At 47.6% G+C, this 14,701-nt stretch overlaps 1 protein-coding gene across 1 annotated transcript in view; it reads left to right on the plus strand.

Moving 5' to 3' along the window:
• The first annotated feature begins 4,864 nt into the window (after nt 1-4,864).
• The window catches only part of LOC137525495 (guanylate-binding protein 1-like), a 38,997-nt gene continuing 29,160 nt past the window's right edge, over nt 4,865-14,701 (plus strand). The window contains exons 1-2 of the mRNA XM_068246614.1: nt 4,865-5,072; nt 10,266-10,368. Of these exons, the coding sequence (XP_068102715.1) occupies nt 4,896-5,072; nt 10,266-10,368 (280 nt within the window). The 5' untranslated portion in view covers nt 4,865-4,895. The remainder of the gene's footprint in view (nt 5,073-10,265; nt 10,369-14,701) is intronic.

Consider the following 14,701-nt stretch of genomic DNA (forward strand, 5'->3'; position numbering starts at 1 on the left):
AGTGTCTGTACATGTGTGTGCATGTGTGTCTGTGTGTGTGCACGGAGCCACCAATAAATCTTTTAAAACAATATTTATAGTTTTAGGAGTACGTAGTAATTTTAAAATGATATTTATCGTTCGTCGGACCCCTGCCCCCCATGTTCTGCTGTGTCCCCTGGTTACCGTCTTCTGCCTCCTCCCCCCTTCCCTCGCATGTCTAATTTTAATATAATCCTACACAAGCAGATCTTATGAGCAGCTGGTGGATGTATCTGCACGCTGGAGACTTCCTGATCCACCAATCATGGGGGGGGGGGGGCTGCGTGGAGTGTTGTTCCGGAACCGCCAATCACTGCTACTGATTTTTCTGCTCCATCTGCTAATTGGTCCCAATGCCCCCGCCTCCGAGACCATCACGTCCAATTAGCAGACGGAGCAGAGAAATGAGTAGCGTTGATTGGCGGTTGGGGTAGCGCCCGCGTGATTGGTGGATCAGGAAGTCTCCAGCGTGCAAATACATCCACCAGCTGCTCGTAAGATCTGCTCGTGTAGGATTGTTGTAGGATTACACTTCAGGCCGGGGCAGGGGATATACACTGGGGGACATTGGGGGGAGGGGTTGTCAGAGGACGATCACCGGGGACACAGCTGGACATTGGGATCAGAGGAACGATAAATAACTTTTTAAAGTTGCTACATATACCTAAAACATAAATATCGTTTGACCTGCGCCATAATTTACTGGATCTGCATGTGCGCCATAATGTAACGCTTAAAAACAGTAAACATCGTTTACCATTGATTTGAATGGCGGCGCCATAATGGTCCAGTGGAGCTGTGCGCCATTTTTTCCTGCCCCGGTCTGTGCATGTATGTCTGTGTGTGTGTGTGTGGGGGGGGGGGGGGAGGTATAGCCTAGGCCTGGGGCTAACTTAGTGCCCTAAGAGAGAAAGGGTGTTCGAAGGAGGTAGGCTTTATGGGGGGGTTCTTGTCTAGGGTATTGGGTTTATACAGGGTGGCACTGGCATGCAAAAGGTCCTGCTACCTGCCACGAGAATGGTAGTATCTTGCTTCATTCCTGCTGTGTCTCTGGTTATATTAAAGCCTGTGTCACTACAGAGGGCACTCACAGCAGGGATAAAGCAAGAGGTACACAAGGACAGGCTGGCTGGCGTTTGCATGTATACTCGTGCTCATGACAGGCAGCTGGGCCTGTACTTTAACAGGCAGGGGAGAGGGATACTGCCTAGGCCACAGTAAAGCTTTATAAGGCGCAGGTATCATCTAGGCCCCAGGCAGACAATGGTGTAACCATTACCTCCACTAGTCCTGTGACTGCAGTGAGGCCTGAAGACTAAGATGGCCCACCTCTCTTCCCCCATCCAAATTCAGAACAGCGGAGAATAAATACCAACTTCAGCTCTGGGTCCTCTTGTCTTCTTCACTGCTGCCATTCATGCTGCTGCATTCCTCCATTGGGGTTTGAAATGCATGTCATGTGACATTGGGAGCCTATGTAGAAACATTGCTGCATGCTGAATGGCTGCAGTGAATAGGAGACCAGAGTAAGCAGACTTTGAGTAGGTATTTGTGCTCCGCCACTCTGCTGTTTGGATGGGATGGAAGAGGTGACACCCCCTCCCTTTTTCCACCGTAGTGCCTGGGGATTACATCTTATACTGACCATGCAGGGCAAACTGGGCAGCAACCACCTACTACTACTAATTGTGTGTCACCTAACTGTTATTACCTGCTTAGTACTAAATATCTACCATTCACTGTCTGCCTTGGTATTAACTGGTTGTTGTTGGAAATGTTGGCCTATACAGTATTTTGTCAATTGTGTGTGTCATTAGTAATATCTGCATATTGTTGGTATTCTTGTCTTTGGCAATATCTGCATTACCTTGTGTGGTTTTATTTCATAAGGGATGGGGGGACGACTGGGTGAGGGTGTGGCCTGTGCTAAGGGGCGGAGTTTAGGGCGCCAGAACTTCTGTGCCTATAGGCTCATGAGCATTAAATCCGGCCCTGGCTGTGAATCAGTGATTTCCACACCAAATAACTCCTGCGAAGTGTCAAATGCAGCGGATGTGGTGCTTGTAGTAGCACTGGTGGCTGCGGGAGATGAGGTGTTCTGTGTTAAATAGTCAAGCACGTCCTGACAATCTTGGAAGTGATGGCACGTGCCTTCTCCTGAGCACTGTACTTTGGGCCAGGGCCGCACGAAATCACATCAACACGACCTCACACAGACCGGCTGGTGCCAGGTGGCCTTCCTCTGGGTCTGCCTCTACCTCTTCCTCTACCTGGTTTGTCCATTTTGTCCATCTCGGGGGGGATGCTAGGTATATGCAGTGAGGTGGGTTCACTGAACACAAAAGGTAGTTATATGCAGTGAGGTGGGTTCACTGAACACAGAAGGTAGTTATATACAGTGAGGTGGGTTCACTCAACACAACAGCTAGGTATATGCAGTGAGGTGGGTTCACTGAACACAAAAGGTAGTTATATGCAGTGAGGTGGGTTCCCTGAACACAAAAGATAGTTATATGCAGTGAGGTGGGTTCACTGAACACAAAAGGTAGTTATATGCAGTGAGGTGGGTTCACTCAACACAGAAGGTAGTTATATGCAGTGAGGTAGGTTCACTCAACACAACAGCTAGGTATATGCAGTGAGGTGGGTTCACTGAACACAAAAGGTAGTTATATGCAGTGAGGTGGGTTCACTGAACACAAAAGGTAGTTATATGCAGTGAGGTGGGTTCACTGAACACAGAAGGTAGTTATATGCAGTGAGGTGGGTTCACTCAACACAACAGCTAGGTATATGCAGTGAGGTGGGTTCACTGAACAAAAAAGGTAGTTATATGCAGTGAGGTGGGTTCACTGAACACAAACGGTAGTTATATGCAGTGAGGTGGGTTCACTGAACACAAAAGGCAGTTATATGCAGTGAGGTGGGTTCACTGAACACAAACGGTAGTTATATGCAGTGAGGTGGGTTCACTCAACACAGAAGGTAGTTATATGCAGTGAGGTGGGTTCACTTAACACAACAGCTAGGTATATGCAGTGAGGTGGGTTCACTGAACACAAAAGGTAGTTATATGCAGTGAGGTGGGTTCACTGAACACAAAAGGTAGTTATATGCAGTGAGGTGGGTTCACTGAACACAAACGGTAGTTATATGCAGTGAGGTGGGTTCACTGAACACAGAAGGTAGTTATATGCAGTGAGGTGGGTTCACTCAACACAGAAGGTAGGTAGATGCAGTGAGGTGGGTTCACTGAACACAAAAGGTAGTTATATGCAGTGAGGTGGGTTCACTGAACACAAAAAGGTAGTTATATGCAGTGAGGTGGGTTCACTGAACACAAAAGGTAGGTAGATGCAGTGAGGTGGGTTCACTGAACACAAAAGGTAGTTATATGCAGTGAGGTGGGTTCACTGAACACAGAAGGTAGTTATATGCAGTGAGGTGGGTTCACTCAACACAAAAGGTAGTTATATGCAGTGAGGTGGGTTCACTCAACACAACAGCTAGGTATATGCAGTGAGGTGGGTTCACCGAACAAAAAAGGTAGTTATATGCAGTGAGGTGGGTTCACTGAACACAAATGGTAGTTATATGCAGTGAGGTGGGTTCACTGAACACAAAAGGTAGTTATATGCAGTGAGGTGGGTTCACTGAACACAAACGGTAGTTATATGCAGTGAGGTGGGTTCACTCAACACAGAGGGTAGTTATATGCAGTGAGGTGGGTTCACTTAACACAACAGCTAGGTATATGCAGTGAGGTGGGTTCACTGAACAAAAAAGGTAGTTATATGCAGTGAGGTGGGTTCACTGAACACAAACGGTAGTTATATGCAGTGAGGTGGGTTCACTGAACACAGAAGGTAGTTATATGCAGTGAGGTGGGTTCACTGAACACAAAAGGCAGTTATATGCAGTGAGGTGGGTTCACTGAACACAAACGGTAGTTATATGCAGTGAGGTGGGTTCACTGAACACAAAAGGTAGGTAGATGCAGTGAGGTGGGTTCACTGAACACAAAAGGTAGTTATATGCAGTGAGGTGGGTTCACTCAACACAAAAGGTAGGTAGATGCAGTGAGGTGGGTTCACTCAACACAAAAGGTAGGTATATGCAGTGATGAGGTGGGTTAACTAAACACAACAGGTACTGGGTATATGCAGTACTGGGTATTACAATGTGCAGCTCCCTGTCTCACACACACAGGTAGTCACTGAATGTGCTGGGCCGCTGGCAGTGGCACACACACAGTATGAATTATCAAGGCTGTGTATGCAACACAAGTGTCAGTGGGACACACAGAAGAAAAAAAAATAGATCACAAGAACAGGATTAGCTCTGAAAAGAGCTGTTGTGGGGTGCTATTACAGCAACAAGATTCAGCCAGGAGCAAGCTAACAAGCTAAGAGCCTAACTAATCTTTCCCTAGGAGAAACAATCTGCAGCAGCTCGCCTTACTCTGACTATTGCAGCCACGCGAGTGATTGTAATGGCCGGCGGAGCCTGCCTTATATAAGGCTCCAGGGCTGAGTGTAGCCTGATTGGCTACAATGTGCCTGCTGACTGTAATGTAGAGGGTCAAAGTTGACCCTCATAGAGCATTATGGGGCGATTCGCCGGCGAAGGTGAACCACCCGAAGTTCGCCTGGAACCGTTCGGGCCATCTCTATTCTTTACTTGCAGTGCATGGCCATAAGGCAAATCCACAGAGCCTCTGCCCAGGATAATTCATTGAATGACTGACTGACTGTACTAAGATATTAAGTCAGTCTGAAGAAGGTCTTGTGAAACATTATGTGTTACAACATAAATATAAAGCTTTTCTTTCTTACCAGGAAACTATAAGTCATCAGAAAGCAGAGTTTTCCTCTATGAATGAGCAGAATTCTCAGGAAGATTGTCAAGCTCGTATTAATGACCTTTCTGAAGGCTTTGAAAAACAATTAAAAGATGGAGGATACCTCCACCCGGGTGGACATGCAAAGTTTAAGCAAGAACTGAAGACCATAGAAGAAAAATTCAAGGAGAAATGTGGCAAGCAAGTAAAGGTCAGAAATTTAAGATTTTATTTTCAAGACGCTCAACATTTGGTGCAGCATGCGTGGGGGGTCAGGGACTGACAGGGTACCGGTGAGGGTGCTTTTCATGTCAGAGGGTGGGGGGGGGGGGGAATGGTACCTGTCATATGGCTTCTCAGAGCACACTGAGGGAGTGTGGAGTATGGGAAGGGTTATAAATAATTCATTATGCCAGCTCGGTGGGTACTTCTTTTTCTCGTTGTCCTAAGCAGAGGAGGGACAAGGTCCTCCAGCACCCAAGGATGAGACACCAAAGTGCGCCCCTCCATCCCTGCCACCCCAGCCATCATACACTGATTGCTATTATACTAAGAGGCGCCACAGGGCCCACAACCTCCCCAACACCTTAATATCTAGTTATCTGGCTTGCAGTCACTGCTATGTATCCCCTTTTCTTATTTCTTTCTGCTTCAAACACAATTAGGAATGACAGGTGAATGAATTGTGCGCCCCCTCCTTAACTGCGCCCTGAGGCTGGAGCCTCTCCAGCCTATGCCTCGGCCCGGCCCTGGTCCTAAGACAGTGTTTCTCAACATTTGATTGCTGGTATGTACTCCTTTTAAAACCCTGTACTCACCAAGTACCCCCTAGCATAGCAAATATTATCACAAATACCCCTTGACAAATATATATTTAATTGTTGTCATACATGATAACTGGTTATAAACAATTTCCAAGCATTTACTATTGCTTCTAATTAGCTAAAAAACAAATTTGGTGTTGTTTAAATAAGATTTATCATTTTCTAAAACTCAAAATTTCTTCTTGGTTAAGTATATCAAGCTTGAGTACCCCCTGAGACCATCAGAAGTACCCCCTGGGGTACGCATACCACATGTTGAGAACTTAGGTCCTAAGAGATGGTATTGTCAAGGACCCGTCTCCAGCTGTAACAAATCTGTTAGGATACAACAAAAGCTGCTCTGTTAGGTTGTGTTCCCAACAACCAAGCTGTCACTTGCCATCCTTTACAAAGCGGCAAAGGGTAGGGTGGGTGGGAAAAATTTGCAGTATTCTATATGAATCCAGACGGAAGAAGCTTTCAAGCTCGAACAGTGTTATAGTGCCCTGGCCAGCACACTCCACCTTAGTTTCACACCTTGGTGGGTACCCTATCGTTCTGGTTAGTGTTGGGCGAACAGTGTTCGCCACTGTTCGGGTTCCGCAGAACATCACCCTGTTCGGGTGATGTTCGAGTTCGGCCGAACACCTGGTGGTGTTCGGCCAAACTGTTCGGGGTTCGCCCGAACTGCAGAATGCATGGCCGAACATGGCCAAACAGGGCCCCTGTTCGGCCGAACAGGGCCCTGTTCGGCCGAATACTGCCCCCCTATGCCCCCTATGGGGTCGCAGGCATAAGGGGGGAGCATGCCCCGATCGCGGGGGGGGGGGTCGGAAATTCCCCCCACCCCCTCCGCTAGCGCTCCCCCCTCTGCCCGCTTCCCCATACAAAAAGTTTGAAACAAGTTCAATAGTACCTGGCTGGTGGCACTGGCTGGCAGTGGAGTGAGGAGGAGTCCGAGTAGCAGAGTGACGTTGAGGCCGGGCAGCGGGCGGTTCAGCGCTAGTACCCTTGTGGTACTTCCGCCCTTTCTCTGACCTCACGTCCTCTGCATACGAGGGTACGCATCACGCGTACCCTCGTATGCGTCATCACGCAGAGGACGTGAGGTCAGAGAAAGGGCGGAAGTACCACAAGGGTACTAGCGCTGAACCGCCCGCTGCCCGGCCTCAACGTCACTCTGCTACTCGGACTCCTCCTCCTCCTCACTCCACTGCCAGCCAGTGCCACCAGCCAGGTACTATTGAACTTGTTTCAAACTTTTTGTATGGAGAAGCGGGCAGAGGGGGGGAGCGCTAGCGGAGGGGGTGGGGGGAATTTCCGACCCCCCCCCGCGACCGGGGCATGCTCCCCCCTTATGCCTGCGACCCCATAGGGCCCCCAAAATGGGCATGTTCGGGGGTCCCATTGACTCCCATTGAGTTCGGCGTTCGGGCCGAACATGCCGAACATCTGGCCCATGTTCGGCCTGTTCGGCCCGAACCCGAACATCCAGGTGTTCGCCCAACACTAGTTCTGGTCAGTCCAGCTCTGGGCCCAGCTGGTCACGCCCCCCTTCACCTAGCTGTGCTCTGCTCTTGGGTTACTGGAAGTGAGTGAGACTGTGGACCTGGAGTGTAGTCCATAAACAGCTGATCTCCCTTGACAGAGTGAGAGGATGGTAGGGTGAGATGATATGCTTTATGTTGGGTAAACTCCCACTGTCATGGCAGAAGGGAACTATAGGACCAAGCCGGGCAGGTTCTTTCAGTAAAGTATTTTAACAAATAAAGGTGTGCAATGCAGAAAATTGTCTACTTTGCTAATTCATTATTGTGAGTGGTATGCATTTAATAATGGAAGCCTGAACTAGAGATCTGATTGTTATATATATATATATATATATATATATATATATATATATATATATATATATATATATTATTTTATCTAAAAAAAAAAAAAAAAGTTCAGTGCTATAGGGGACTTTCTAGGAGATCACTGTGAGCCCCTTGTTTACAGGTACAGGAACATTGCAAGGTCAGGGGAAGGAATCGTACAACATTTTTTGAAATTGAATTAAGTCCTGGAGGTAACACTGTAACTAAAGGGGAGTTTTTTTTAATTATTTTTATTGTTTATTATTTAATTTTAACTGTAAATAGCGCCATCATCTTCTGCAGCGCTGTACAGAGTTTATTGCTACTTATTTGTCCCTCAGAGGGGCTCACAATCTAATCCCTACCATAGTCTTATGTTTATGTATGTATTGTAGTCTAGACCCAATTTAGGGGGAAGACAATGTATTTATCTGTATGTTTTTTGGGACGTTGGAGGAAACCGGAGTTTCCAGGGCAAACCCACGCAGACACGGGGAGGACATACAAACTCCTTGCAGGTGTTGACTTGGCTGGAATTCTAACCGGGGACCCAGCGCTGCAAGGCAAGAGCACCGTGCGGCCCCTCTCTTAATGTTAACTCTTAATTTGCTCATTTTAAAGCTATAGAAGAGGGGTCCCCAAACTTTTTCGGTCAAGGGCCGGGTCAATATATTTCAGATTGCTGAGGGGCTGGAACATACATAAAATGATGTTGAAAAACATTCCAATGAATCTAGGTACTGATTCCCCCAATCGCGTGCATGAAAAAAGGGCGCCGTGAAAAAAGGGCCCGAGTTATTAACGAATTTGGCACCAGGTATTAACGAAATTTGATAATGAGAACCATCATTGTCAAGCTTTATTAACGATATTTACTGTTGCAAAAAAACAAGCGAGATATAATAATGAATAAATATTAACGTTAAATGTCGTTGCGTTTTTTCGGCAATACTGCTTAACCCAACCCTACCCTCACAAAGAACCCTCCCCTGGTGGTGCCTAAAACTAACCATTCCCCTAGTGGTGCCTAACCAAAACCACCCAACCGTTGGTGCCTAACTCCAACCACCCCCCGGTGATGCCTAACCATCCATCGGTGGTGCCTAACCCTAGCCACTCCCCTGGTGGTGCCTAACCCTAACCTCCCCCCTGGTGGTGCCTAACCCTAACCACTACCCCTGGTGTTGCCTAAGCCTAAAACTAAACGCCGCCTAGGTGGTGCCTAACCCCCCCCCCCCCCCCGGTGGTGCCTAACCAAAACCACCACCCTGGTGGTGCCTAACCCTAATCACAACCCCTAGCGTTCCCTAAAACTAACCGCCGCCTAGGTGGCTTAACCCTAACCACTCTACCTGGTGGTGCCTAACCACTCCCTCTGCAGAAACACCCTTTTACCAATAATAATGATAATGCCTTTGAAAATGTAAAATCTGTACTTATTAACAAAATAATATGACAAAAACGATAACGTATACTTCTAAAACGATAACTACCTCAAAAACTATAATGTTCTAATGTTGTTAACGAAATTTGTTGCGGCTCCCTTTTTTCTGCTTTTTTGGCCGTATTAACGATAATTGCATTAAAGTCTATGGCGGTGCCCTTTTCGCCCACCCTCAGCCGGCACCCTTTTTTCCTGCTACCCAATCATACCTGGATGAGTCCTCCCAGCAGCAGCCATTCAGTCATGCGGTGCATGAAGAACGTCTTTGTGCACCAGACAGTGAAGCATACCCAGGTGACAACCTACGGTTCATTTGGACAGCAGTTTCACCTGATACGGAATTGAATTGGAAGCCAGCAAATTACTGCTCACTGGCTTCTACAGTATGTGGATGGGTGGTGCCTGCACTGCTATTCTATATGTGGGCCGCCGATATTTAAAGGTGCAGTGGGCCACATCTATAAGTTATACATTTTGTATTTGGGGGCCAGTGAAAAAAGCCTTGGGGGGCCATATTCGGCCAACAGGCCTTAGTTTGAGGACCACTGCTATAGAAGCTCATATATGAGAACACAAAAGTGTATTCTACTTGTGGATAACATTTATATATTATTAGTGGAAAACACACAATTTGCCAACACTGATTTTGCAGCAAAACTGGCAAATTCACTGTAAGGTTTTTTTTTTTTTTTTTTTTGCAACAAAGAACAATGCCAAATTCCCCTTGGATACATGAGTGAAAGTGTCCACTGTGGGAAGAGTGTGAAATCTAAAATTTTAATGAAATCTGCACATTTTTCTTTCAGGTGAGTTTAGTGTTAAAGCGGACCTGAGCTCAGAACTTCCACTCTGCTCTAAAATATATGCAACAGCATAACAAGCTTTAAAGAAAAACATTTCTTTGTTACAGCTGATACAAATCCTGCAACAAATCTGCAGTGTGTCCACTTGCTGCTTTCTTGGAAAATGACGTATTGTTAACATCCTTTGTTTACAAATTAGCTGATTTGTCGTGGCAGAGGAGATTCCTGAGCTGACACAGCTGAGAGATCTAATTTCACTGTTGATTAGACACAGAGGAGGGGGAATTAGACAGGCTAAACTCTCTAAATACATACAGGGTGCATTTCTATGTTTACCTTCTGTCCTGTGCAAGAGTTCAGGTCCACTTTAAGCACTTGTGCCTTTGCTCAGGCCTTCATGTCAAAATGTATTTTGGCCTGAGCACGTTGGAAGCTTTGCTCTGTTTTTCTTTTAAAATACTTCTATTTAATACTTATGTTAATCATGCTTTGCAGGCTGAAGAGGTGTTACTTACATACCTAAATTCCAAAGAAGAAATTGGAGCCACAATACTAGTGGCAGATAAAACTCTTGGCAAGGTAGAGAAGGCAAAAGAACGTAAGTGATTCCCTTACTAAGCTGTTTTTTTCCACACATGATTGATGGCTAAAATAATGGGTTTTGCATTCCCTGACCCCACATCTTCCATCTTAGAAAACCACATTTTTTATCTAGGATCATTTGAAGAGGGCACAGCTATCTCCACTTTAATAATACCTTTTTTTGTATAGCGCTTTTCTCCTGTCAGACTCAAAGCACTTGCGAGGCAGCCACTAGAGCGCACTCAGCAGGCAGTAGCAGTGTTAGGGAGTCTTGCCCAAAGAGCTCCTTACTGAATTACTGGCTTACTGAACAGGCAGAGCCGAGATTCGAACCCAGGTCTCCTGTGTCAGAGGCAGAGCCCTTAACCATTACACCATCCAGCCAGATTATAGCGGTTATACAGAAATCTTGGCGCAGACAGTATTCAATTGGCACTCGCTTTAACAGCAGCTACATTTTGTAGCCACTATTTGTAGCTGCTATTTTTAACGTGTCGCCACTATTTTTAGCTGATATTTTCTATGTATAGCGCTACTACAATTTGTAGCCGTTGTTTGTAGCTGTAGAGATTAAGGGTTAGGCACCACTAGGGGTGGGGTTAAGGGTTCGGCACTTCCAAGGGGGGTTAAGGGTTAGAGTAGGGAGAGGTTAGGTCATAGTAAAATATGTGAGGAAACGCGGAAAAGCCGCCGCTGGCACTCAGAGGGAGGCGGCTGTTTCCGCGTCTGACATGGCGGCACAACGCGAAGAAACCGCCGCATGCCGCATGGGCAGAGCGGTGGGGTCCGCATTGGACGCGGAAGATTGTCCGCATGGCAATACTACTAGCGCGTCTCAACGCGGAAAAACCGCCGCAAGCCGTCCAGGCAGAGCGGCGGAATCCGCATTGGTAACGGCGGAATCCGCATCTGAGGCGGCCCCCGCATTAGATACATTACATGACAGTACTGGTGTGGCTGGGACTGGTAGTCCACCAAGACTCAGACTTACACGCGCGCGAGCACAGAGGCAGAGTTTGAATAGCAGTTAGAGGGGTGTCGGCTGACCAGCTGGGTCAGCTGACGAATTCCACTGCTCCCATTGGACCAGCAATTAGGGAGGTCCTGGAAAGGTCCTAGAGTATATATACTGCTGGTTGTTCACTTGCTCTTTGTCTGGCGTGCGATCACACATGTGGGAGCACCCAGATCCGTAGTCAGATCCGTTAGTGTGCCGGGACCAGCTGGAGCTGTAATCCTGCACTAAGCTAGATTCCGTTGATAGCTTAAAGTACTAGATTGATTGTGATTATCTGTTATGACTTCTTGCCTGCCTTGACTACTCTTCTGAACTTTGATCTTGTACCTCGTTATTTCTGATACTCCGTTGCCGAACCCCGGCTCGCTCCTAGACTCTGTTTCTGCCTCCTGATTCTGTACCCCGATATATCTGATACCCCGTTGCCGAACCCTGCCTGTACTTTGACTCTGCCTTTTGTCTGCTGATCTTGTACCTTATCTGTCTGTGTGTTTACGACTTGGCTTGCCCGACCTCGAGAACCGACCTCACGATTGGAGGCGGTTCCTTGTCCCGTTAGTGACACTTGCGCCTGAGTGTCACTTTCGGACTTTCCTTCCCACTGTCAGTCTGACTCCTCCCGTTTTGGAGAGCTCAGACCTGTGGAAGGAATCTGTGCAGTACTCCTTGCTGCACTGAGGCTTGTCCTCTGTATTACTGTTGCACCAAACACAACGCTCTACTCGGGTGTACAGAGGTTAGTTTGTATATCGGATTATCGGTGAGACTGCAGATCACTTATAATCTGGTATATATCTGTATTTCTGGTGATACTGCAGATCACCGGTAATCAGATACTCTCTGCGCCCACCGATCGTTACAGAACGCCAGACCAGAAATGCAAATGGATGCACACACTGACCGTCTGGGCGCACTTGCCACTTCGGTGGAAAACATCAACCAAGTGCTGGGTAGCCACAAGACTATGATTAATGTCCTGTCAGGCTCTGTGCAAACCCTCCAGACGTCAGTTGATTCAGTGCGATCCTCTCCTAGTACTGATATACGTATGCCTGTACCTGATAAGTTTTCCGGCCACAAGTCTGACTTCCGGAATTTCAGGAGTAGAGTGTTGTCGTATTTTGACTTGAGACCCCGATCCTCGGGGACGGAGACCCAACGGGTCATCTTTATTAAAACTTTGCTGACTGGGGACTCCCAGTCTTGGGCATACAACCTGCCTCCTACCAATATTGCCCTGACCTCGGTGGAGGAATTCTTTAAGGCCATGGCCATAATTTATGACGACCCTGACCTCGCCGCGTCCTCTGAGCGGAAGCTCAAACTTTTGCGGCAAGGCAGAGGCTCGGTCGAGGATTATGCAGCAGAGTTCCGTAGGTGGTCAGTCACCGCTAGATTCGATAACTTTGCTCTGATGGATTACTTCCTGTCTGGGTTATCGGAGGAAGTCTCTGATCTAATGCTGACTATACCCGAGCCCAAGACAGTCGATGAGGCCATATCATCGGCCATTCGAGTTGATCGTAGGTTACGCCATCAGAAGCAGGTTAGGGGTACTCACCGCGACAGGGTGACATCTTACGCGGCACCATCCGCTACACCCCTAGTGACACCTTCTCCGCCTGTCTCACCCTCTCCGGCCTTGCCTCCGCCCGAACCAATGCAGATTGGTCGTTCGAAGTTGACCCAGGTGGAGCGACGGCGGAGAATGACGGAACAGCTGTGCCTGTATTGCGCAGCAGCAGGGCATAGGGTGCGAAACTGCCCTATCAAGTCGGGAAAACGACTTTGCCTAGGAGTAGTGGAGGGTGACACCCTAGGCACACAATTTTCACCTCTTAAAGAGAAAAAATTGCTTCTCCCCTGTACTATCACATGGGAGAATAAGTCTGTAGCCACTGAAGCGTTTGTTGATTCTGGCTCGGCGGCTAATTTTATGGATCTTGATTTCGCTCAGGAGTTGGGTATTCCCCTCACTCCAGTGAGTCCCCCCATTCAGGTCACGGCAGTGGACGATTCCCCTCTGCAACGGGATCGCCCCCTGTCACAGACCCCGGAGGTGAAGGTCGTCATAGGGGTACTGCATGGGGAGCAGTTACGATTTTTTGTGTTACGCATGTCTACCTCGACTATTATCCTAGGCATGCCGTGGCTGCAAATCCATTCTCCGCACATAGACTGGGCTACGGGTCAGGTAACCAGATGGTCCGATCATTGTCACCAACGGTGTTTAGGGAAGGTGACATTGGGTCGGACCAAGATTCTTGTGGAGGGGGTTCCCGAAGAGTATGCAGAATTCTCTGATGTATTTTGTCCTAAGTCTGCTGATCAGTTACCCCCTCATCGCCCGTTCGATTGCCCCATTGATCTCCGTGCTGGTTGTATGCCTCCTAGGGGTCATCTGTATAACTTGTCCGGTCCAGAGAAGATGGCTATGCAGGAATACATTCGTGATAACTTAGCCAAGGGGTTCATCCGGCCCTCCCGGTCGCCTGCTGGGGCCGGTTTCTTTTTCGTTAAAAAGAAAGACGGGGGTCTCCGACCTTGCATTGATTATCGGGGCCTCAATAAGATCACGATAAAGAATCGCTATCCGTTACCCTTGATAGACGATTTATTTACGCAAATCACAGCCGCAAAGATCTTCTCTAAATTGGATCTGAGGGGGGCGTACAATCTAATCCGCATCAGAGAGGGTGATGAGTGGAAGACGGCCTTCAACACACCCGACGGGCATTACGAGTACCTAGTGATGCCCTTCGGGTTGTGCAATGCGCCAGCCGTCTTCCAAGAATTAATCAATGAGGTATTCCGGGAGGTTTTGGGTAGATTCGTATTGATATACCTCGATGACATACTGATTTATTCCAATAACCTCGCCGAACACAGGGTTCATGTAAAATTTGTCCTAAACAAATTAAGACAGAACAGGCTCTACGCGAAGGTGGAAAAATGTATATTTGAAGTGACCACGGTCACGTTTCTGGGATACGTAATTTCCACCTCGGGCCTCTCAATGGATCCTGCCAAGGTCACAGCCGTGTTGGAGTGGCCACAGCCAGTAGGGTTGAAGGCCCTGCAGAGGTTTTTGGGGTTCGCGAACTATTACAGGAGGTTCATCAAGGGATACTCCACTTTAGTCGCCCCCCTTACCAGTCTCACAAAAAAAGGGGCGGATACCAACCACTGGTCTCCTGAAGCCGTGACGGCATTTGCTTTATTGAAGAAATTATTTTGCTCAACTCCAATTTTGAGGCATGTTGACACGTCCTTTCCCTTCATTGTGGAAGTTGATGCCTCAGAAGTTGGAGTGGGGGCGGTGCTGTCGCAA

The sequence above is a fragment of the Hyperolius riggenbachi genome, chromosome 7 (assembly GCF_040937935.1).
Source record: "Hyperolius riggenbachi isolate aHypRig1 chromosome 7, aHypRig1.pri, whole genome shotgun sequence".
Classification (NCBI taxonomy): domain Eukaryota; kingdom Metazoa; phylum Chordata; class Amphibia; order Anura; family Hyperoliidae; genus Hyperolius; species Hyperolius riggenbachi.